General features: G+C 37.3%; 2 protein-coding genes across 2 annotated transcripts in view; both read left to right on the top strand.

The window, feature by feature from the left end:
- The window catches only part of FILIP1 (filamin A interacting protein 1), a 189,001-nt gene extending 176,655 nt beyond the window's left edge, over positions 1-12,346 (top strand). Inside the window, exon 7 of the mRNA XM_043591843.1 lies at positions 8,521-12,346. Coding sequence (XP_043447778.1) covers positions 8,521-8,561 — 41 coding nt within the window. The 3' untranslated portion in view covers positions 8,562-12,346. The remainder of the gene's footprint in view (positions 1-8,520) is intronic.
- Positions 12,347-21,364: 9,018 nt separating this feature from the next.
- TMEM30A (transmembrane protein 30A) overlaps positions 21,365-26,085 on the top strand; it is a 40,245-nt gene continuing 35,524 nt past the window's right edge. The window contains exon 1 of the mRNA XM_043591841.1: positions 21,365-21,756. Coding sequence (XP_043447776.1) covers positions 21,520-21,756 — 237 coding nt within the window. The 5' untranslated portion in view covers positions 21,365-21,519. The remainder of the gene's footprint in view (positions 21,757-26,085) is intronic.

Below are 26,085 nucleotides of genomic sequence, written 5' to 3'. Positions count from 1 at the left end.
TGGGTGTAGAGATTGCCTAAAAATTAAATCTTTAAATGAATAAATAAATAAATAAATAAATAAATATTGTTCCCTGGTGAGGCATATAGTATACTATGCTTGTGTTTCCTTTCTCTTGCCACTTTTCACCCATCAATAGGATAATTATTTTAATTTCTCATCTACTTTGTTTTCTATGTATCTATCTTTTTTTAAAATGCTCCTATAGACCTGCCAAACACCTGTCAATGATTTTTCCAAACACTTAAACACATAAGTTTCTTAATTTTGCCTTGGGGCTTTCCTAGTTCAGCCCGTTAGTTTCCTAGTTTAGCTCTCTGCTTCCCTACTTAGACTTGGATTGGTCATGCTCTAGGCCAGGTTATGCTATTGTCCTATTGTTCTTTTGCCTAAGTTGAATCCTGTTTCCTGCATTTTTTCTTAGCATTTTGCTTACACGTCTATCTGCATATCTGTCTATTGAAGTACGGTTGATCCTTGAAAAATATAGGAGTTAATGGCATTGACCTCTAGTGCAGTGTAACTTTTGACTCCCCAAAAACTTAATTACTAATAGCCTACAGTTGGCTGGAAACCTTACCAATTGCATAACCAGTCAATTAATACATATTTCATATGTTACATGTATTATATATCGTATCCTTACAATAAGAGACAAGAAAATATTAAGAAAATCATAAGGAAGATTAAATACACTTATAGTATTGTACTGTATTTATGAACAAAAATACACATAGAAGTGGACCTGCACAGTTTAAACTTGTATTGATCAAGGGTCAACTGTACATCTTCCAGTAGTTTTTGAAGAAAAAAAATCCCTCGGTAACCTTCTTGGGGCAGGCTACATGTATTCTGGGAATAGATCAGGGAAGGTGAGATGAAGAATCTCACAGTAAAGTGTGCAAACATTTTTATTCCCTTGCATTTAGTCTATGCTTCTCTTCATATGCGTAGGTCTAGAACTTCCTAGGTTAGTTTTTTGTTCTTTGTTTTTTGTTTTTTTTGGGTTTTTTTCCTAGAAAAATAAACCTTGGGTTCTGGTCAGGTGACTAAGACATCTAATCTCTTTTGGTTTTCCTTTGATCTCTCTGACCACTCCACCTCAGTCTCTTTTTCTGGCTCCTTATTTTATGCATACAATCTAAATGTCATTGTTTTCCTTATCTCTCCCAATTTCCTACAATGCATGCTCATTCTGGTTATTTTATGCACTCCCATGGCTTCAGTTAATCACCCATATGTTGATGGCTACCAATCCTCTAGCTCCAAATGCTTATCCAACATTGTACTATATATCTCCAAGTTAATTTGTTTGGAAACAATTCTTGGGGTACCTGGGTGGCTCATTCGGTTGAGTGTCCATCTTTGGTCCAGGTCATGATCTCATGGTTCATTAATTCAAGCCCCCCATCAGACTTGCTGCTCTCAGTGAGGAACCTGCTATGGATCCTCTGTCCCCCTCTTTTTCTGCTCCTCCCCTGCTTGAGCTCTCTCTCTCTCAAAAATAATTAAACCTTAAAAAAAAAAAAAAAAGCAATTCTCAACACCTCCTCCATCCTTCTTCCAAGTCTTCTTCTCCTTACTATTCTGCATTTCAGAAGGGATACCCTGATCCACTCAGTCACCCACACAAGAAACCTGGTAGCCATTCTAGCCTTCTTCTCCCACAACCATCAAGTAGACTCATTCAGCAAGTCTCTCACGGTCTGATCCCCTATCACTTCTATCAGCTGGACTCACATCTTCATTTCCCCTGCTACTGCCTAAGTTGAGGTTTTAATTACTTCTCATCTGGATTCCTCCAATGTGCCCCTAACTGGTCTCAAAATCTCTAGCTTCAAAACTCTCAGATTCATTTTTCATTTTGTTTTCCAAAGTTCAAGTTGATCATATCACTCCTCTATTTGAAAACCCTCCAAAGGCTCCTCGTTACCTAAAGAACACAATGCCAACAACTCCATATGGCCCTTGAGGCTCTTTGCGACCCGGCTCTATCCCTCCCTGATCTTTGAGCATCCCTCCCCTTCCCTTTCCCTTGCCTGGACTCCTGTTCCCCAGCTGGACAGAATGGCTTGTATACCAGGCCAGTCCACCTTTCCTTGACTTGTTCAATTTGTCCCTTCTCCCTACTTTTCCTTCTGGTGGTTGTGGCCATCTCTGTTTAAAATTTCTTTTAAAAACATTGCCTCTACTAGAAAGACAAGCCATTATTTCAGAATCTAACCTGGGTTTTAAAGCCTGTCCACCTCGTAAAAAACTTGGCACTTTACTGTAGAGAAAGAAAACCAGAAGTTGAAGGATGGCTGGAAGTTGCAGAAGAAAGAGGTGTTCTCGCTTCCTGCCTTTGTCTGCAACGCAAACCTGTGAGAATGTGGCGGGTCCTGACAAATCATGCGTGAGAACATGGACATAAAGAGATGGTGAAATTAGAGGAAATTCAGGTACTGCCATTCTGGGTAGTGTGAGTTATGTCTATTTCCCTTCAAAGTCATGATAGGCCCATAATGGGTGCAGAACAGCCAGGGATCCTGGACTGGGGAGTTGTCATCTCTGAAGACATCACACTACATGTGGAGAACTTAGGAGCACTGAGAGCTTTCTAACACAGACAGATACTTGAATGAATTACAAATTGCTCTTTCCTCGCCCTCTTGAACTCTCCCAGAGGCACATGAAAGACACTTTTGGGAAGAGAAATTTTCAGGTGATTTGTCACGCTCTTCAGGTTCACGAAGGACCTTCTAAAATAGGCCAGGAGAGACTCTTGTTTTAAAGGACCAAACAACATTACCAATAGGCAGGATTTAGATTTAGGATAGATATTAAGGTGAACACCCAGAGAAAGTGGATTGCTGAACAATGGACTAGATACTTGATATAGACCTGAAAACCTGGAGATCAGAGTAAGGTTGTGTGACCTTTGGCTAATTGCCTTACTTTAGCTTATGGTTTAACATTTAGCTATAACCATTTATGATTCTGGCATTCCTCCTTATAGTCAAAGGATAGGCTTCACTATTTAGCAAGAAACTTAAAACATTCTACCATAGCACTTTTCCTAAGAACTAATAAAAAATTTCTTATCCGGTAAATGTAGTTTTGGCCTTTCTACTTGTGCTAATGTTATATATGTATGATAGAATTGCAAAATCAAGTGCTGGTAATAGTGGAACCAGACTTTAGAGGTCAAGAAGATAATTATCTCTATGATTAAAGATGGAAACAAAATCAAAACCAAGAACAAAACAAAAAAACTCCAAGGTTTAGAGGCGTCCAACCATCTTATTAGTGATGGTGCCAGGTTTTCCGTGCATTATTCATTATTTCATATGAGAAACAACCTCAGGTGAGTGAAGTATGTTTTCATATATAGACTAAAACATCCACACTCACTAGGCCAAAATAATATTGCCAAAGGATTTTGAGATATTGAGATAGCTATGTAGAAGCTATATGTGTCAAAGTTTCCATAACAGTACTTTGATAAATATTGTTGTTTTTATCTAAAAAGCACAGGCCTGGGGCGCCTGGGTGGCGCAGTCGGTTGAGCGTCCGACTTCAGCCAGGTCACGATCTCGCGGTCTGTGGGTTCGAGCCCCACGTGGGGCTCTGGGCTGATGGCTCAGAGCCTGGAGCCTGTTTCCGATTCTGTGTCTCCCTCTCTCTCTGCCCCTCCCCCGTTCATGCTCTGTCTCTCTCTGTCCCAAAAATAAATAAAAAACGTTGAAAAAAAAATTTAAAAAGCACAGGCCATTCCCAACTTTCACATATAATATTATTTTCTATGCTATTCTGTGACCAGCCATAGACTGAGATCAACCTAGGCATTTAGCATTTGTGTCCAAAAAGGTAGAACATAAGCAATCTTAACTCAAATGCTTAACTATTTTCCACCATTGAACTTTGACTTATAGTTAATGTTATATGTGAGATAATTAGTTCCAATTTACTTGTATCTAGAAATAGTAAACTATGTGAGAGATAAGGATTAAGTTGCCTAAAAAAGAAGTTACCAGTCTTTACTGATATTGGTAACTCTGCAACCTGGAGAGGTAAGGGGATGGTTTGGGCTGATGATGGAGTGGGAAATGTTTTGGAAGGAAGCAAATAAACTATTAGATGGTTGAAAAACCCCAAGGGAGTGTATTTCATCTGGTTCAAAAGTTTCCTCAAGCAAATGACAGAACTGATTAGCGGAAGTATTTTTAATTAGCTGAGCTGAATCCAAAAGAAAAGAAGGAATACAAGTCCAAGTCAACAGAGGAAGTTTATTAGACTTCCTATTTAAAACAGATGTTTTCTCAGAACTCTGATTAATTTCTGAATGTGATAATAACAGGAATGAATACTGAAATAGTTTATTAAAATGAGAACCTTAAAAGAAAACAATATCTAGGCACTTTAGAAAACAATATCTAAAAGGTCTAGGACATTTTTTAGGTGAATAAATCACTCTGCAGACAGCATGTTAAAGCTGGTGTTGGGTCCTAGTGGAGAGGAAGAACAGTCCAGCCCTAAGCCTGTGCATTGCCCTTTAGGCAGAGCCCACAGGGAGTAGGGAGCCATGAAACAAGGGAAACAGGTCATAAGCCAGCCAAACTGAAGCAAAATCCAAGAGGAAATGTTTTCTGTAGTAATTTGGTGTGCAGTTTCCTGTGGATAAAGCAGCCCTCCTTTGCAGAGAGAAAGTCCTGCTATAAATTGAACTTCTATCTTAGTCTTTAGTGTGTGAACTTAGAGGCTATCTATTAAAGCGATCTTGTCTCATTTACTAGAATAGACTTTTAAAATTCAGAGCTCAAGTGTCCCCTTGCAGAGAGTTTGGCAGAGTATAAACATATGTACTGCTTGGGAGGAAGACATTGACTTTCCAGGGAATACATCTTTCCTACTCCACAGCCAAGGAGCTCTCCTGGGAAGAATCAAACTTGCAATTTTTTGCCATGTTGCCACACTCTAGCACTCAAGAGAGAGTCTCCCCCAAACTTCTCCCCAAATCCCATCTTGCATATACAACTTTGGATCTCAAGTCATTTGGCTGGCCAGTAGTTAGGAATTGATAATATGTTGAACTTCCTTTCCATGGACATCATCTAGTAGCTGGTGTGTTCATGTTATGAATTCATGTTATTGTGAAACATCTTTTCACAGTAATATCATAATTACAAATAATGTATTAATGTGTTACCTGAGAACACATCAAGATAACACTTGAAAGAAACATACAGAGGAAAGTGTCTGTAAGGGCTTTTGGTAAACTGTTAATGTCAAAAATACATAAAAATCCAATGTCCCCATATGTGTATGCTGATTAAGATTTACAGTTTTCTCCTTCTTCCAATTAGGAAAAAGGAAATGATGTTATTAACTGTTGGCACATCAGAAGGCCCTAAATTTAAGTACTTTGCTATTTTGAGTTTGCGATAGAAATAGAAATTAACTATGGCCTTTGGTCTCAACCTGTCTATTATATTCTCTACAAATTACTAATGTCAGAAAAATGTTGTCTGTAAAAAGAGAAACCTTATTGAAGAATTATACCTGATTTTACTCAGGTTACTTCAGAGGCCCCAAATGACCTGTATTTGGGTCTAATTCTGAGATGAAATGAAGACAAGCAGGAAATGGAATAAGATTTGCTCACTGACTTTGTAACTTCAGTAAAATTTATATTATTATTTTATTGTACTGAACCATAAAAAAAGCTAAGGAAAGACTTGAAACTCTGCCCTTTAAAAAAAAAAAAACCATAAATAATGGCATCATCCCTAAAGCATTTTTTTTTTTTTTTTTTTTTTGCTGACAACCAAGGACTCTGTATGCACCAGATAGTTTTGCTGTGTAATGAGTCACCTCAAAATCTACTGGCTTAAAGCAACATTTCTTTTTAAAGTTTATTTATTTATTTTGAGAGAGAGAGAGAGAGAACATGGGAGAGGCAGACAGAGAGAGAGAGAGAGAGAGAGAGAGAGAAGTAACATGTTTTTATCTTTCACAATTTGCTGTAGTGGCAGGGTGATTATTTTCTGAGTCAGTTTACAGACTTGGGGAAAACAGATAATAAGCAGATGTAGATTTAATAAATATGTTTAGTACATTTCAATTCATAGAGCTTCTATTATATAGATATTTTTTCACTATCTCTAGAAACAAGATGAACTATGTTTTCATGTGTATAAAACAAAATAACTTGGGCTTGATTGTATTCCTTTAAATAAAGCTTATGTATATAAAAATAAAATATCCTCTTTTATTATTAAAGTAGAATAAAATAAACTGTTACTTAGCATTGTCAAGTATTTTTAAGATAGTCATTTTAGAAAGCAGACTGATTAATAGCGTTAGTATATATATCATGCGGGATTGTTAGTTTGCTAATTTAAATGTAATAATAAAATGTAATGGTCCAACCAAGACATTGTTTCTTCTATGTATGGACCCTTTTGCCATATGTATTTTCACCAATTACTGAAAATTCCGAATTCTGAAAATTCTAATTCTGCAAAGCTATTATTATGATGAGGATTGCAAAATGTTAAGATTAAGGCAACTCTAGGAATTTTGAGGTTTGCACATCAAGGTGAGAGAAGGTATTCTAGTAACACAAAATGTTTACACTGCAAAGGACTTTAGTGACGATCTCTAATACCCTCATTTTGTGGTGAGGAAACAAAGACATGCCCGTTCTAAATCACATCTAGGATAATAACAATTCTGGATTTCACTCTTTTAAATTTAAGTTCTCCATGCTTTCCTAAGGGAGGAAAATGGGCCAGATACTTTAATTCTTTTAGGGAGACTTGAGATCTGTCTTTTCACTCTTTGAAAACTTCTACAGAAATTTTAAAAAGGAAAAAGTGTTGAGTGAGAAATAGAATTTGAACCTTAGATCCTGATTTTTGACTGTATAGTATTTTAACTAGTGCTTTTAGTTTTTGGATGAAGATTTCAATATATTTTTAGGCATTGAAAAAATTTAGAGATAGAGCAATTTTCCAATGAGAAAAATGAGATGATTTTTAAGGGTTTCTCATTGTGAAAAATCATATGTGGGTCTTAAAAGCATTACAAAGCCTTCATTGCTAAATATTATTAAATATATAAAACTTTTATCAATTTCGTTCTACTTTGCTTTCCCATCTGTTTTATCCCAAATTCAAATCAAAAGGTTGAGGGAAGGAATGGGAATATCTCCATCTAGTGGTCAGCATGAAGTCAAGTTAATAAAATCAAATTAAATTTTTTTACAAAGGATCCTCCACTGTATATAATTAGCACAAATCTATATGTCTATGATATAATGTGCTTTAATTAATGTTTACTTATATGTTAACTACTTAAGTAAAAATAAAATGTAAATATTAATTATTTGATATTAAAGTGAAAATAATAGATGAAAATGTCCTTGTCATTGACTAACCCTGACATTAGTTTCTACCTTTACCACACTGCCGTATGCTGACAGGGAGGTATTACATATTTCAGGTGAAGGAACCATTTGAAGCTTAGTTATTTCTTTGCTCTGTTCTTTATAATCTCAGCAAATGGCAGGACTCTCTCTCATTTTGATCACTTATATAGTTCCATGCTTAGCACAGCGATGGACACATAGTAGTGCCTAATAAGCAATCGTTGGGGGCACCTGGGTGGCTCAGTTGGTTGAGCGTCTGACTTTGGCTCACACATCCATAACATGGCTGGTACTATCTCAAGCTATTTTTTTTTTACCCTTATAAGAATGAATCTAGATTTAAAAGCATATACATAACTTTGCAAAAAGAACTAGTCCAAGACAAATGTGAGTTGTCTGTGTTTAGTGACTTCTTAGGAGTAGATAATGACTATTTCCTTATTAAAACTCAAATCCACACACATAAAAAAAGAAGTAAAAAATATGTGAATATTGCTCAGATTAGAAAGAGTATGGGGGTGCCTGGGTGGCTCAGTTCGTGGAGAGTCCAACTTTAGCTCATGATCTTGCAGTTCATGAGTTCGAGTCCCGTGTAGGGTTCTGTCCTTACAGCTCAGAGTCTGGAGACTGCTTCAGATTCTGTGTTTCCCTCTCTCTCTCTGCCCCTCCCCCACTCACACTCTGTCTCTTTTCCTCTCAAAAATAAGTAAACATTACAAAAAAAAAAAAGAAGAAGAAAACGTATGGCTAGAGGAGTATAGTTATTTCTGGAAAATAGTCTAGCTTCCCAGCATGGGGCTTATATGCAGTAATTAATATCTTTGTGTTCAGTTCTTTCCTGGGGGTAAAATCAACCTAATATTATTAGAATATTAGACATAGTTTCTAAATGGCTTTGAGAATTTTGGAGGTAAAGCACATATGTCAATATAAAGAAATTACCCAAGACTAGTAAAGAACTGCAGGAGAAGCTATTGGGCTCATGTATCTGTTTTTGTTTGTTTTGTTGTTTAACATCTAGTCTTTAAGTGAGATAATGTAGTATTGATCCCACATAAACTACTGAGTTTTCAGTTTAATTGAAAATACTGTCTTTCTTCTCTTTATAGAAAGCATCGTCATTCACCAGTTACGAATGAACTCCAGATGAAATGGTAAACCAAGCACATACTGGGTGTGTGTACTTCCTCTGAATCCCTGTTGAATGAATAGTATTTCTACAGCCCTTCATCATCACTAAGGTCCTCTGTGCTACTGATCACTACTGGGAATAATTTTCTACTTCCAGTGATTTTTTTTTTGAAGATATAATGTAAAAGCTGGAAATGGCATTGCTGATAATATGAAAATAGGTAGCAAGAGCAATTCACTCTTTGTGTCAAAATAAATTTCTCTGCCTTTTGTAAAGCTTTCAGGTCCATGGGCACATGCTATGTAATTTATTTTTATAATATACTCTGTAATGTGATTTTTTTCCTAAAGTGTTTCCTTTTTCGTAGTCTATGGCACATATACCTGTAGAATACACTGTCAGTTATTCAAAGTATTGGTACTGGTGCATTCAAAATGGAAACCTATAAGTATTTTCCTTTATCAATTTGTTATTTTTCTGAAGGAAAAGAAAGTACAACACTCTATATATTTCCTGGGGTAAATTCAAAACATAAAATAGAAGCAGGAGATTCTAGAAGAGATTTTATTATTGCTGTACAATACTGTGTCTGATCATGGCTCCACAGTAATAACGCTGATTTAAGAGTTTAATTTTAAATACCTAGAGCCAGTTTTAAAAGTTGCTCTTTCTAGTGTTCTGTGCCAAAACCCCTGGATGAATTGAATTTCATACGGAACAAATTAATAAAAGGAGATATGTAAGTTTAACCAGTAAGCGTTATGGGAATTGCTTTGACTGACAGTTCAATTATATTTCTGTTTTCATTATTTGCTTATATATACAAGACTTATATTAAGGACTGTGATATCAAGATATTTCTCACAGTCTGCCCAAATGAAAGCCCGAAAAATAAAAAATGACCTAGGTAATATCTGCATCTTTTAAAAAAATGGTAAGAGAAATCTCATGATAGATAACATTTTTTTTTCTCGATAGGTAGGATTTAGATATTTTTTCATAACTGCATATAGGTTGCAGAATATATTCTTTAAAGATAAAAGCACAATGTGCTTTACTCAAATCTCAGTGTCAGAGCTGCTGTCGAATTTAGGTTTATGGAAAAATGTGCATCTAAAGTCAACTTGAAACCCTAATAACACAGGTTTTTAAAAAAAGACTTTGCTAACGTGGATATGTTTTCAATAAGGTGTTTAAAAATATAACTTTAAAGGTAAATGAATAATTGACATACTAGTTTCTGAATGTAGAAATCATATATCATGTAACTCTACTGAGATTAAAGAAAGAATGCTTCCCAGTGTCACATGAATACCTAAAAACCATGCAAACAACACTGTTGGCTCATTTCTCTGGTTGACAGGTTGTATCCAGGTTATAAGCCCATAGAGGTGAGTCCACAATGAGTCCCTGGAATAGAAAAATTAATTTGACTTCTTCCCCCTAGGTACCTTTGGAAGGTTTTAAGGTATACTTTGTGGAATTAGCAATCATATTTGTAGATATTATAAATTAAATTATATTTTATGTAAAATTAGTTTGATTTTTGTAAGTAAAAGAAATGCTATGGTAGGCTTGTCCTAGCTTGAATGATTGTGAAAGTATCACATATCCTTCAGAGCTTTTGATTAACGATTAAGCAAACTAGAGTGTGTATGTGTGAAGATTTTAAAAACTGTTCCTAGGAATTTTGTTTTCTGAAAATGTTTCTGAACTGTAAAGGCATTTTCAATTAGAAAAGGGTTTTATCTTGTATTGTTATCTTTTTTTGACACACAGTTAAGTTACCTATTTGCCCATGGTTATACTTCTGATGGCAAAATATTCTGATGTATCACAAATTAGCATTTGAAGCAATAACTTTTTCTCAACTTGTGGGAATTTTATTAAGCTAACAGTGAAAAGGCTAGAGAATGAGACTTTACCTCTGGAATTTAAAATATTACAAGTAATTCACTTGGATCTGAAGTTTTAATTTCTCTTGACTTTATAATAAAATTTGGTACTTGCGATGCAAAGTATGGTGGTGCGATCAGAGTCACTTAGACGGATGCTGAGACCTTTTCTGCTCATGCTGTGATTAAGTCCTCTATGCAAACCTAAATGGAATCTGAGTGACAGATGAGTAAAACTAATAAAAATTAATAAAAAAATTGTTCTGAAATAAAAAAATATTAAAAATTAACAGAAAAGTGAAAACACCAACTAGTTGTATCCTTATCTAATGAATAAACAAATAAGATCATAAATAGTCTTATCCCAATATCCACATCCAGTTGAAAAAAATTGCCTCCACGTGCAACCCTGGAACCATCCTAGACTCACATAATTTCTATATCTTTCATTGTAAGTAAATCTCCAATCATCAATATGAAAGATAATCAGTTTTGAATGGAAGAATTGTATTTTCTGAAATGATTCCAGTTTAAAGTACAACAATTGAACTACCCATTATTTTACCCTTTTTTTTTTTGATAAGAGCATTTTTTGAGGTATCTTCTGTAGAGATTTTTTGAGGTATCTTCTGCAGACAGTGGATAAATTTTCCAGATGATAGATGCCTAGAATGTTCACAAAATGTGAAGAATTAATTGTCTCTTAGGACAACCATAAAGAAAAAAATTCATGATGTGGAATACCTAGCTTAAGCATTAAAAAAGACACTAGCACTATTGAAATAATTCACAGGTTCTAAAAACCAGTGGTAGAGCAAGAGTAAATGTTGGATCAGACAAAATGACAGACAATATTTTGATAATATCAGACAATATTTTGTCAATATTTTGACAATTTCAGACAATATTTTGTTCTTTCTCTTTTTGCTGTGGTTGAATTTTCCTGGAAGTGAATAAAAAACAGCAAAAGTTGGGTGTGTTATGAATCTGATGAGGAACAATTCTAAAATAACAACAATGCAAAATGGAAGTTAAAAAAATCCCACAACTGGCACCTGAGGCATACAACCCCCCTTGGACTCCAGTGCTAAGCTCCTGCTAACAATACTAATTAGAAGGCAAAGAGGAAAATAATAAAAATTATTGTAATAAATTCATAAAAATTAGGAAATTTTCCTGGAATTAACTTTGTTTAGTGACCACTAATATTTTATTGTCTTACATTGTCAACATTTACTCCATAACTATATGATAACATAGGGAAACATATGATACATAGGGAAAATGTTATAGATTAATAAATTTGAATAGAAATGTTTATAGGTGCCATCACATAATACGTTTATTTTTTGGTGTTGTTTTTTCATTTATATCGTTTAGGTAATTTTGCCTTACCATTCACAGATTTTGTTATTTTTACCAGTGCAGATTGTATTTATTTAGATTTTGTTTAAAAAACATCAGATGTCAGCCTCTCCATTATAAGAGGCTTACATTGTGATCAGATATTCTTACAAGTCTTGCAGTTTAATTAATGGATTTACGAAAGCAAAAAAGTGCATTGAAAAATTTTGGTGTTACATTATATTTTCACAGCATTATCAATTTTGTCTCCTTTAAGTTTTATTAGGTACATGAGAAGTTTGTTATTTTTCACTACAGCCAAGTGAATTTATGGGTATCTACTTGTCTTTTATATGAATGTAATATCTTGCTTTCAGTTCTTCAAAGATTATTGAAATTATTTAGCCAACTAAGGTGTTCTCTTTGTGTTATTTCCAAAGTCAACCATGTTTATCCAAGTCTCACTAGAGAGTGAGAAAAAGAACAATTGTGATATAAAAACATTGTGCAATATTCTGAGTTGGAACATAATATTCATAAAATTAAAATCATTTAAAACGAGGATTCAAACTTCACCTTATTTTTATTTAAAATTATTTGCTTTAAGATAGTTTTCACTTCTGCATTTCATGTTTTCTTAAAAATATGATGTTTTTCACTGTGAATAAGCAGAAGTGGTACAGCAGATCTGCCAAAATGAGATACTTTTCCTCTGAGTTACATCCTGGTCTGATTCTTCAGTAAGATGAAAACTGCAAGACACCAAGAGATGGAACTGGTTATAGGGTTTCCCTCAGCCCTTTATCCTCATCAAATGCAATGCCAGTCAGTATTCAGATTTTCCTCTACTACTTTCTGCTGTCAATCTGAAGGTAGATTGCTCAGTAGAGCAAATGCTCCTGAGGTTTTGCCAGCAATCCATAGCCCCTCTTCCAGAGAGGCAGTTGGGTAATGCTTTCAGCAAGGTGGGCCAGGGGGACAGTGGGGCTATTCTCCAGCCCCTTTTATTGTGTCAGAAATGGTGGTCCGTAGCCAATCTCTACTTATCTTTGCCTTATTTGGAACAAAGGAATGGTTTTCTCCTGTTTATTATTTAAAGATCAAAAAAGCAGGCAAGGATGATGTCTAAACAAAGATGCTTTCTACAGGAAAGTTGCAGATGTTAGGGGTCTTACCCAAAAAGCAGCTCTGTGGCCCCTTTTTGGAGGAGTGGAGCCCTTTGGTGCACATAGTTTAAGAGGACTGGCCAAAAGTCATCATCTGTTTATTTCGTGACTTCCCAGGAGAAGGAAGGTCTCAAGCTTTCTACCATATTTGCTTAAATAAATTTGTTCCCCTTGAGCCCTGGGCTAGAGTTACTTTTTTGTTTTTAACTGTTTATTTTTGAGAGAGAGAAAGCAAGAGCAGGGGAGGGGTAGAAGGAGGGAGACATAGGATCCAAATTGGGCTCCGTGCTAACAGCAGGGAGCCCAACATGGGGCTTTAACTCATTAACCTTGAGTGAGATTGTGACCTGAGCCAAAGTCAGAAGCTCAACCGACTGAGCCACCCAGGTGCCACTAAAGTCACTTTTAATGAGCACCAGCCTATTCTCCTGTACACAGAAACTGGAACAAGTTCCCCTGGCTCCATGCATGTTGGAAATAGGGTACATTGCATCATACTTGTTTTCTTTTTTTTTTGCATATCATTAAAATTTACTTTTGAAATTTGTATTTAACAGTATCCCACGGAACCTATAAAAGATGTCAAGCTTTGAGACCTCCCCTCAATTCCCTTTGAGATCAACCCTCACTGACTGCACAGTTCCAGGGATAGCTACCTGATCCACAGCTAATGGTTGGGTCCCAGTTCCCTGGAGTTCCCAGATAACTTTTTTTTTTTTTTTTAAAGATAATCAGTCCTTCTTTAATTTCCCCTGGAATTATCTTCAGCATTTCTTTCAGAGATAAGCATCTCTAAGAAGAAAATACTTTTTTTCCTTTCTCTTCAGTAGTCCATTTTCCCATTCTTATATTGCCTTGTATTGACTGGTATTGGTGTACAAAGTTATTCTCCAGTTGGCCTGTAAGCTTCTTAAAGACAGAACTTGCATATTCCTCATAGTGAATCTAAGATACTGGATAAATGTTTGCAAAGGGCAATATAATTCCTTCTAGGGAGAGGCCTTTTCCCACTTTTCTTCCAGATGCTCTATCTCCTTTTCCCCAATCTTCACAGACCTTTTCCATGGCCATCACCATTCTCATTTTTGGCTTCTGGCTCCTAGGACACATTTCTTTCTCCTCTTTGACAGCAGGATATATTTAGTCAAAGTGGCAGGGTGTTTTGTAGGCACCCAATTACTTACTTAACTCCAAAGGGTTGCTCCTCTAGGAGTAGTACCTTAGCCAAAGTATTCTGTGCCAGATCTTCCTTACCAAATTATTCTGCCTGCTGATCCTTCCCTTGTAGAAACCTCTGTGCCCACTGAAGGTTTTACATGCAGAGTTTAGATGCAGAGTATTAAACAAGACTCTCCATCACTGATCTTAAGGGAAGATAGGCTCTCTGTAAAGACAAAGGGCTTTCATCTTATCAGACTACCATATGGCCTATGCCATTTTAACAAGAAAAGTGTGTTCAGTCATTTTCAATTCACAAAGAGGCCAAGCATTCGTTCCCACATGGAGCGTCGTTGCAAGTAGATTAAGTGGGACAAATGGACTACATAAGCTAAGAGTATTTCCCCAAAATGGAGGGTACCAGAAATCTTGGTTTCCAGGGAAACAACCTAAGCCCCTGAGAAAAAGCACATGATCAGCTAGGGTATGGAGTCCTGCAAATCATTAATAATGAGTGTAGTATAAGGTTCAACTTTCTCTATGTTCTTTTATTTTTGATCCTATTCTTTCCTGCATGGAGAGCCATAATGTCACTCAGGCCTTAGGACCCACTTCCTCACAGTTTAACTTTTGACATCACAAAGAGGATGAGGTATGGCATCTCCTGTAACTCCTTGTGCATACATCTTATATGGCACTGACCTCTGTATTTTTCAGTTGTTTGTTGCCAAGATGTCTCTTCCACTAAAATGTGAGTTGAGCGTAGGTCAGGTTAGTTCAATAGGATTTACTGAATACCTTTAAGACCTTGGCATTTTTCCAGGTGCTGTAAATATCGAGACAAATAAAAAGTCTCTGACCTTGAGCAGCTTATAATCTAATAGCAAAGACAGACAAAAACATATTTTTCTGTACTACAGTTAAGTGCCAGAATAGAGGTATGTACAAGTTGCCTTGAACTCAGAAACTCTTAGCTTAGCCTGAGGGACAAAGAAAGACTCCTCAAATTGGCTACTGTCTTGCATCCTGAAGGATGAGTAGGAATTAGTTAGCAAGGCTGCTTCAGCAGAAGTGGGGTCTGAAGTGGGGGAGCAATAGGTTGGACGGGTTAGGAATTGAAGACAGTGAGTACAGATTCTTCTCAGAAGATTCAGTGAAAATAAAAAATGTTGTGAACAGTCTGTTGAACCCCTACCTTGTCCCTCACCATGCACTGGTCAGAGGGAGGTCCTAGGAGGTCTTGGCTATTTGTTGTCATAAATATTTAGTTCCATTGACAAAAAAAAATTGTTTCACTTCTCAGTCTCAATAGAAGTTGACTTCCACATTTAAGTTAGTTTTGTGAAAGTCATCCTTCAAAAATATGTTAGAGCTATTTTAAAGACATGACCCAAGTGTTTAAAAAAACAAATAATAATGAAATGCCTGCTAATTCTCCCTCCCCTCAGACTTCCCATAATTTGAAACCTGGAAAAACAGAAAAATGTAGGTATGTCTAAAAATAGTCCAAACATGATTTGTAAGAGGTTTTTTAATTTATTTTTGAGAGAGAGAGAGACAGAGCACCAGTGGGGGAGGGGCAGAGAGAGAGGGAGAGACAAAATTCGAAGCAGGCTCCAGGGCGACTGAACCACCCAGGCAGCCCAAGAGGTTAAACATTTCCCCCGTATCTCTCTGTTCTCATGGAGTAATAAGTCTCTTCCTTCTTTTGACTGTCTCCTTTAAAAACTAATTTCACTATTATACATGTAACATCTGTCAGTTGCCCATCAACTGAGAGATGGTAATGTCATATTTGAAGGAAAGACCTTATCTATAATTGATGGCACCTATTGGAAAATATATCCCATGGGATGTAATCAACTGAGAGAGTCTATACAGTGGAAGTCATAAAGTCTGAAATCTTACTAGGGTTATATTTTTTCATTTAAATAAAGTGTGGAATTATGACAAATGAAACCTTATTTCCTTCCCTAAACAAAGTTCTTAGGCTGTCTACTCTTTCTTCTAATGAGACTAACCATTAAAATATTTTGTTTGACTGTGTTTCTGACTACTATGATTATTATTCATGAACTTGCAAAAGCTTTCAGCACAATGACCTCAGGCTAACCAGATCTCTCAGTGTGAAAACAAAAGAATTTTCTTAAATGCCTAACTGAAAAGGTTTAATAAATACACAACAAAAAAGGCAGGAAGAAGTCAACTTTAAAAGTAGTAATTTTCAATGTCAGTTGGAATCAATTTCTGATACAATAAATATAACAAATTTATTTTACAAATTCTATATGATCTTTTTCCTAAAAATCTTATCAATTACGAATGAATATTTAGTCCCACCAAAGTTCTCTAAAGTAAGCTGCCATTAACTGAATAGAAAAAAATTTTTTTTGCTTCAAAAATAAACAAACAAAAATACTACACAGTCACTAAAAACAATTCAAACCACTTCCAGTCTCTAAGAACTTTCTCTTAAATTCATGCTGGTAAAAATTATAGCACATTTCTTAGGTCTCTTTAACTTGAGGTCTTGGAACATTGTTATACTACACATGGGAATGAAATGGCTTAAATATGGCTAGAAGCTAGAGAGCTAAAGCAGACTCAAATACTCAAAAGAGTCTAATGAGCAAATCTGGCACTTTGGCTAAACAGTAAAAGCCCAGTTTCAGTTTCCTCTTCTTAATTCTTTAAATTACTCAATAATTATTCAATATTTTTTACCTTAATGTTTCTGGTTAACTAGTTCAGTAACTTGAACAGAGTAATTGAGCTAAAAAAAAAATATTATAAAACTACCCTGCCAAAGGCTATTTACATACATCTTTTCAGATCATGGGGTTTGACTGCTTTATTGTTTTGGATTTACTTTTATATTTGGGCTTATGCAATCATTGCATACTTATTACAATGATCTGGTAGTTGGCATTAATCAAAATCATTTAGCCACATAAATTCTTTTACTAGGAATCAGCAAATGAACAATCATTTGAACAACACAAATGTTATCTAAATGTATCAATACCCACACATACACACATACACACAGTCATACCTACAGTGAGAAATGCATATACTGGTAATCCACTATGAGAACAACCACCGGCTTTTGTTACCCTAGAAATGCTGACTGACATTTTCCTTTAAGAATTTCTACTTTATGGGGCACCTGGGTGGCTCAGTCGGTTAAGCGGCCGATTTCGGCTCAGGTCATGATCTTGCGGTCCGTGAGTTCGAGCCCCGCGTCGGGCTCTGTGCTGACAGCTCAGAGCCTGGAGCCTGTTTCAGATTCTGTGTCTCCCTCTCTCTGACCCTCCCCTGTTCATGCTCTGTCTCTCTCTGTCTCAAAAATAAATAAAACGTTAAAAAAAAATTTAAAAAAAATTTCTACTTTATCAGATTAAATTAAAAAACAAAAACAAACAAACAAATAAAACCTACCTGGTAAGGAGTATCATAAAACAATGTGTAACTACGGAAATTATAAAATTGAGTCCCCTGAAATAATGATGTGGATATGAAAAAAATGTTAGCTCGGTAAAGCAGCATATTGTGACGGCACAGTACAAGGAGGAAAAGGAACTGTAAGAGCAGAAACCTCTTTGACCTTGGCCAGAGCAAGTTCTTACTAGACATGTAAAGAAAAGTAAAAATGAACTACTGGGACTTGATCCAGAAAAAAGGCTTCTGCACAGTGAAGGAAACAATCAACAAAACTAAAAGGCAGCCTGTGGAATGGGAGAAGCTATTCGCAAATGACATATCTGATAAAGGGTTAGTATCCAAAATCTCTAAAGAACTTACTAAACTCAATACCCAAAAAACAAACAACCCAGTTAAGAAATGGACAGAAGACATGAATAGACCCTTTCCAAAGAAGACATCCAGAGGGGCTAACAGACACATGAAAAGATGCTCAACATCACTCGTCATCAGGGAAATACAAATCAAAACCACAATGAGATATGTCACACCTATCAGAATGGCTAAAATTAACAACACAAGAAACAACAGGTGTTGGCGAGGATGCAGAGCAAGGGTGACCCTCTTGTCCTGTTGGTGGGAATGAAAACTGGTACAGTCACTCTGGAAAACAGTATGGAGTTTCCTAAAGAAACTAAAGATAGAACAACCCTACAATCCAGCAATTGAACTATTAGGTATTTACGCAAAGGATACAAAAGTACAGATTCAAAGGGGTACATGCACCCCAATGTTTATAGCAGCATTATCAACAACAGCCAAATGATGGAGACAGCCTAAATGTCCATCAACTGATGAGTGGATAAAGATGATGTTGGTTTGTATGTGTGTGTGTGTGTATATACACACACACACACACACACACACAGTGGAATATTATTCAGCCATCCAAAAAATGCAATCTTGCCATTTGCCATGATGTGGATAGAGCTAGAATGTATTATGCTGAGCGAAGTCAATCAGAGAAAGACAAATACCATATGATTTCACTCATGTAGAATTTAACAAAACAGAAGAACATACAGGAAGGAGAGGAAAAAGGAATAGAGGGAAACAAACCACAAGAGACTCTTAATGATAGAGAACAAACTATGCATTGACAGAGGGAGGTGGGTGGGAGATGGGCTAGATGGGTGATGGGTACTAAGGAGGGCATTTGTTGTGATGAGCACTGGGTGTTGTATGTAAGTGATGAATCACTGAATTCTACTCCTGAAACCAACATGGCACTGTATGTTAACTAACTAGAATTTAAATTAAAAAAGGAAGGAAGGAAGAGGGGAGGGAAGGAACTCTAAGGTTATCATCAAGAGATTTTGAAAAAGGAAAATGTAAGGAATCTAAGGAAGCTTTCAGTTTTACAACTGTTTCAGTCAAAATAGAATTTCTAATAAGAGAAAAAAGAGACAAGTTGTTAATCTTTACTATGACAAACACAACTAAAAAAAAAAAAAAGCATCAGGCTCTGGGCTGATGGCTCAGAGCCCGGAGCCTGTTTCCGATTCTGTGTCTCCCTCTCTCTCTGCCCCTCCCCCGTTCATGCTCTGTCTCTCTCTGTCCCAAAAATAAATAAAAATGTTGAAAAAAAAATTAAAAAAAAAAAAAAGCAGATAAACATATTGCCATCATTCAGATCACTAGAACTGATAGGGAAAAACCTGTTATAAGATGGCCAACAGGACTGATAGGGGAATTGCAGTCCCTGCCTGAAGACTCAAATTCTGGGTTTTTCTTCCCACCCTGCTCGTGACTGGCGGCAAAGCATTACTACTAATAAAGAATGTGGAAGTAACAGACTATCAACTGTCCCCTCTGTTGATGCTCTGGACCCAGACCTCTGAATAATGATCTCTGAGCCCACCGGTGTAAAATAAAGCTCCTGCCTTCCAAGATATCCAAGTGTAGCTTGGTTCTTCCGTGGGGTGATCCAGACCAGGTTCCGTAACAGAACAACAAAAATCTTAGGGCAAAATAACTGACCATTTACACAGAATGCTGAAATAGCAAATCTCTTAAGGAACTGTGACATTTTAGTGGATGTGATAATATAGGCCAAAACGGGGAGAAAAAAAAAATGTGCCTCATGCTTTATTTTCTGCAGTATGTCTAATATTGTTATACACAGTTTTACTAACTTGACAGAACTTAGCAAAATAAAGGTATTCCATGCCTTCTCCATTAACTGTGATAGATGAATGTTTTCCATTTGAGCCTTAGGTTAAAAGTAAACTTGCACAGATCAAAACAAAATAGACCCACCTATGTCAATAGGGCTAAGAATTTGAGAGATAATGGATGTCATATAAGGGCAAAACCAAGCAAGCCAATTATCTGCCGGATCTTAATTGGCTCACATCTTGAGACTTGTAGTCATTGTGAAAATGTATTTAATTTTAAATTATGAGGCCCAAACACTCTTTTCATTTCCTTTTCCTTGGCTTACCTTACAAAAGGCATAAATACAGACAAAGCCTGACAGATAATAAAGTTTGGGTATTTGTTTTCAGATACTATAATTTACTTTCTGGTTTCGGTTTCAAAGACTCCATCCAATATAATGTGACTTGTATAAAATTAAAAAAAAAAAATTGGGGCACCTGGGTGGCTCAGTCAGGTAAGCATCTGATTCTTGATTTTGGCTCAGGGCATGATCTTACTGTTCCTGGGATGGAGCCCCTCATGGGGGCTCGGCGCTGACAGCTTGGAGCCTGCTTGGGATTTCCTCTCTCAGAATAAACAAACAAACAAACAAACAAACAAATTACAAATATATACTTATTGCAGGAATTGTGGAAAATACAAAAGTGCAAAAAACAGCGAAAAAGTATCCTCCATCCAGTCAATGGATATTACCACTATTTACTTTCTAGTTGGGCTTTATACTATTTAGGTGTAATTTAGTTATTTTTTATATCAGGACTATTTCCGCGGGTCATTAAGTACTCAGCAGTTTTAAGGTGTCTACATAGTATCTCATTTTATAGTGTTGCCATAATTCGTTGAGGTTTTTTATTATCAATAGTAAAATAAAAAGCTACAGCTTATTACAAGAGACTTCTTGAAGTGCAAAGGAGAAGCGCAGACACAGAAAATAAGGTAAAAGTTAACATAAAGACCATTAATGGAGGAGAAAATAGCTTAGAGGTAAGCTAATAGGGTTCACCATCTGGTAGGATTTATTCTTACAGTACAATAGGGTCACTCATCACGCATCTCACTTTAACGTTTACGTTTGCGCCTTGAGTAGAGGTCTATATATTTAAGAGAACGTCGCGGTTTTATAACCTAAGCAAATACTGCCAATCCCACCAGGCTTGGTGTGGTCTTACAAATGCTCCGATACCCCTCAGAGGGCTTCGAGACAAGACAAAAACCTGTTTGGCGCCAAAGCCACCAGAAAGACTTCAGCAGCTCCAGGGCTGAGGAAGGTGATTTGGGCCCAGTGGGCTGGACTTGCGTCCCAAAACGGCCCTCGCCATGATAACCACAGCAACAGTCAGGTGAGTGAGAGCAGAAGCTTCGGCGCGAGGAGCTAAAACAAGCGTACGGCGTAAGCGTCGAGACCTCTTCGCTCCCAGGCCGGCGCAGGCGCAACGTAGGTCCACGCTCTGGGGGATTGAGGCCCTCACTTTGTCGTCACAGGGCAGATGATCAGGGTGCGTCCGCCTCTTCCCTCCCCCTTCTACCCTCCTCCCCTTTCCCCTCCCCTTGTCCCTCAGTCTTCTCCCTCCTTCCTCTCTCCCTCCCTCTGGCGTCCCCAGCCGACTCCCGCTTCCGGTCGGCGGCAGTCTGCGGAAGGGTGTCCCGCCTCTTCCGCCTTTACAGAGGAGGTGGCGGCGGCGGCGGCGCCTGCGCATCTTCTGTCAGGGTCAGCAGGCGGGTCCCCTGGGTGGTCCACCTGCGCTTCGCGGAGCCGCGCCGTGGGGGTCGATGGCGATGAACTATAACGCGAAGGATGAAGTGGATGGCGGGCCCCCGTGTGCTCCTGGGGGCACCGCTAAGAACCGGAGGCCGGATAACACGGCCTTCAAACAGCAACGGTTGCCGGCTTGGCAGCCCATTCTTACGGCTGGCACGGTGCTACCTACCTTCTTCATCATCGGCCTCATCTTCATCCCCATTGGCATCGGCATCTTCGTCACCTCCAACAACATCCGCGAGATCGAGGTGAGGGGAGGGAGCGGCGGTGGGAGTTGGCGCTGCTCTGGAGCGGGGTCCTCCCGGTCCGCTCCACTCCAACCTCAGCTCCCTGGAGGTTGACAGGCGGGCTCCGCCCTCCCCTGCGTCTTCCCTCTCTTCTGTTTCTTCTTTTTCTTTCTGTGTTGCTTTCTATATTTGCAGTTTTGTCCGAGTTTCCTCTTGCGATTTACAGGGTTACGGACGGAGTGGATGTTTAATGCAGGGAGTGGGTCAGGTGAAGAACGCCCGCCCCTTCAGTGCGCGGTTTGTGTGGTTCGGTCGGGGTTTTCGCCTCCAACGGAGGTTTAAAAAAAGCGGGGGGGGGGGGGGGGGCGGGAGAAGTTAGATCTGGATGTAACTCCGGAAGAACTGATGTGGTCAGAGTCATTACTCGTGTAGGGATTACAGAGATTAACACGTTGGCCATTGTTAGGAAAGGAGCCAGAGTCATAGAGGTATTGATGATTTTTATGTAAAGTTGTCGTGTTATCAGGTCACATATTCGGACACGTAACCGAAGTGCGCACAGAAGTTTTCATTTGGGGCTAATAAATGCTCTTACTTGTAAGGCATGATATAGGTTAAAGGTAACCAGAATCTTCAATTCTGGTTTGCTTTTAAGCTACGCTTAATCGCTGTGAAATACATCGTTCTAGTACCCCCCCCCCCCCGAATTTAAATTTGGAAGAGTCAAGGGCTATACGCAGAGAATTAGTTGTACACTATCTACTGAACATTTTACTGTTATAAACATGACATAGAAACTTGGGAAAGCATCTTGACTGTCGGAGCCGTATCATAGTATCTTCATCTATCTGTAGTGGTGAAGATAGGTTGATACTGGAATGTAAATGCTTTGTAGAGATGCCCTGTATTAAAATCTGCCCATCCTCTTGTATATCGAAGGGTATAGTTATCTGTTTGGAAGGGCAAGAACTGGTATCTTCTCATGATTCCTTCTGTTCTGTTAGGTTATGCCATTTTTTTTTTCTAATTTTATTAAATACTTTAAATATGTGCATGTGATTTAATGGGTCTTTCAGAGTAATTTTATTTCAATTAATGGAATAGGAACAAAAATACCTATTTTATGGTATAATTTACGATGTTACTTCTAAAAGCAAAATCCGTTTGTCTTTTAATTGTACAGTGCTCACTTTGATGTTAATAATACTAATAAGAATAGTATCAATAGCATAGTTTTTAAATGTTTTACTAAAAATTCATTTTTGTTTAGTAACAGGAGAAAGTGCTACAGTGTTTCTTCAGCATGTATTTTTGTTTTATCCTTTTTACCTCCCTAAGTGTCCTGCATATGTAGATAGTACTTGTTCACCCAACCACAGTAGGATCACACATATTAGGATCTGAGCAAAAACAGTGTAATGCAAGGACCCTTGGGCTCTAGGTTGGAGTTAGGCAGAGGTAGGGTTAAATTCCAGCTCATCTACTAACTAACTAGCTCAGTTTCTTGGAAAATTTAATCTCTCCAAGCCTAAGTTTCCTCACCTGTAAAATAGGTGAATGATGCCTCTCTTCTAAAATACGAGAATTAGAAACAATATAGGTAATATTCCTGGCACTAAGTTTTTACAGTAAGTAGTTCCTTTCAATATGATAAGCACTGATCAGGAGATGAGAAATGGAGTCAGAGGGATTGATATTTGTCACTAAGCTATCAGAGTGTTGTAAAATTAAGACAAAAACCTAGATGTCTTGATTCCCAGCCTTGATCTTGTACACTACACTAGAATCCTACTGCAATGTTTGTAGTTAAGTAGAAGAAAAGAATTTAACGTTAGAAATTTGATCATTTTACTTAAACTTAAGATAATAAGATGAAAGTAGCAATAATTTGGAATTTTATATGATGGGTATTTGCTAAATTATCAGAACTTAACTTCTGTTAATGTTTAATATATTATGAAAATAAATATTTACTTTCTTTAAAACTTTTGGGTTCTGAAATAAGTAAGCAGTTGTTGAAATGGAAATTTCTTAACTAGCTCTCATATATGTGATTCTGAATCACGGGGGTGCTGAGGAGTCTCCTGCGCCTTGGTCTGATGAAAAGGGCACTGAAGATTCAAGGCATTAGAGTTGAGGTCTCAGCTCTGTTACTCTCTAGATTGTGATCATAGGCATACTTTTGAGTCGCAGTTTCTTTTTCTTGAAGAATCAAAAGATTCAGACTAGATAATCTCTGAAATGCTGTTCAACTCTAAAAATCTATGACTTTGAGCTTTAACATGAGTTTTAAAAATGCTGCATATTTGAATTGTATCACCTTTAGAACCAGATGAAATGAAAATTGGTAATGATTAGGAATTTTGTACCAATGCTGATAGTTGTGTAAATAGAATTTTAAAAATTAATTTGGCTGTTAAATATGTAGAAAATTGGTTCTGGACTAGAACCAATGTGAAATGTTAGAAAAACTAAGGAACATTCCCAAAACATACATGCTTGTTTCTGCCAGCTCTCCACCTTTTGTTAGCCACTAGTTTAGGTTAAAATATGTTGAGGGTTATTAAAAGTAAATGGGTAATGAGAAGTTCTTGCCAGTCTCTACACTGCAAGTTGTTTACACCTCTTTAGCTTATTTCCTCAATTTTGAAAATTAAAAAAAAATTTTTTTTTTTTTTTTTTTAATAAAAATTTTTTTTTTTCAACGTTTATTTATTTTTGGGACAGAGAGAGACAGAGCATGAATGGGGGAGGGGCAGAGAGAGAGGGAGACACAGAATCGGAAGCAGGCTCCAGGCTCTGGGCCATCATCAGCCCAGAGCCTGATGCGGGGCTCGAACTCATGGACCGTGAGATCGTGACCTGGCTGAAGTCGGACGCTTAACCGACTGCGCCACCCAGGCGCCCCCAAAAAAAATTTTTTTTAATGTTTATTTCTTTTTGAGAGTGAGGGACAAAGTGTGAGTGGGGCAGGGGCAGAGAAAGGGAGATGAAGAATCTGAAGCAGGCTCCGGTCTCTGAGTTGTCAGTGCAGAGCCCAACGTGGGCCTTGAACCCATGAACCGTGAGATCGTGACCTGAGCTGCAGTGGGACACTTAACTGACTAAGCCACCCAGGCACCCCTCAATTTTGAAATTTTAAGAACTTTCTTTGCTGTATTACATCAAATTACTAGGCCAGAGGAGACTTGTCAAATAAGAATGCTTTTGTAATTTAGCTTAAAGTGCTGATAAGATCAGAAATTCATATTTTTGAGACACAAAAATCGATGGGTCTTTACCCTTCTCCCAGAAATGTTATCTTAAAAAATTACTCTTACAGAGCACATTGGACTCCCCTGAAAAGGGTACAGAAAAGATATTTTTAAATTTTAATGCTTCTATGTGGCAGTATTATCTTCCCAGCTCCATCCTGTTAGGTTTGTATATCTTGTTTAGTTGGGTTTTAGATTTTCCACCATCTAATTCAATGAAGTTGTTAGAAAACTAAAGTTGTTAATTTTATCATTCATAAGAAAATATTTTAAATATTTAATATCTCAACACTAAGGTTTAATATCTTCATTTAATATTAGCAGCAAGGAATGAATATTTCCTTTAATTTGGCAGTTGTAGGAGTCAGTCACATACTTTTATGGCAAAAATAATGATTTTCTAGTCTTGGGACCTTGTTGGTGAGGCTGAGATATTTCTTGAATAGAGTTAACTTGAGAAAGGTAATGAAATATTCTTAACTTTTGCAAAGGTATTTATCAGTGTGAAGTTATATTGTTTTAAATTAATGGTTAGAATCAGATGAAGACATTTTTCAAAGTAATATTCAGAGTAAATTTAAAAACTAACTATTTACTTCAAGTTAATATTGCCAAAAGGTTCAAGTTAATGTTTTCATTAACTTTTAGTGGAATAGGACCCCTCCCACCCACTACGCCCTTGCTGCCAGCATGTTTGATAGAGAAATTCCACCTCTTTTCTACTTTATCTTATGTCATTTACTGCCCTCAATTATTTAATTCTGGTTATTTTCTGTTTCCCTAATTTCTTTTTTAAAGTTTTTTTTTTTTTCAACGTTTATTTATTTTTGGGACAGAGAGAGACAGAGCATGAACAGGGGAGGGGCAGAGAGAGAGGGAGACACAGAATCGGAAACTGGCTCCAGGCTCTGAGCCATCAGCCCAGAGCCCGATGCGGGGCTCGAACTCCCGGACTGCGAGATCGTGACCTGGCTGAAGTCGGACGCTTAACCGACTGCGCCACCCAGGCGCCCCTGTTTCCCTAATTTCTGATAAAAATATTTTTTATCTGTCGTTTGTACTCCTGTGTAACTTGGATTCTTACATAATAAGATTT

This window comes from Prionailurus bengalensis, chromosome B2, assembly GCF_016509475.1.
Source record: "Prionailurus bengalensis isolate Pbe53 chromosome B2, Fcat_Pben_1.1_paternal_pri, whole genome shotgun sequence".
NCBI lineage: Eukaryota > Metazoa > Chordata > Mammalia > Carnivora > Felidae > Prionailurus > Prionailurus bengalensis.
Note: the sequence above shows the minus strand (reverse complement) of the source record. Positions and strands in the feature narration are given on the sequence as shown.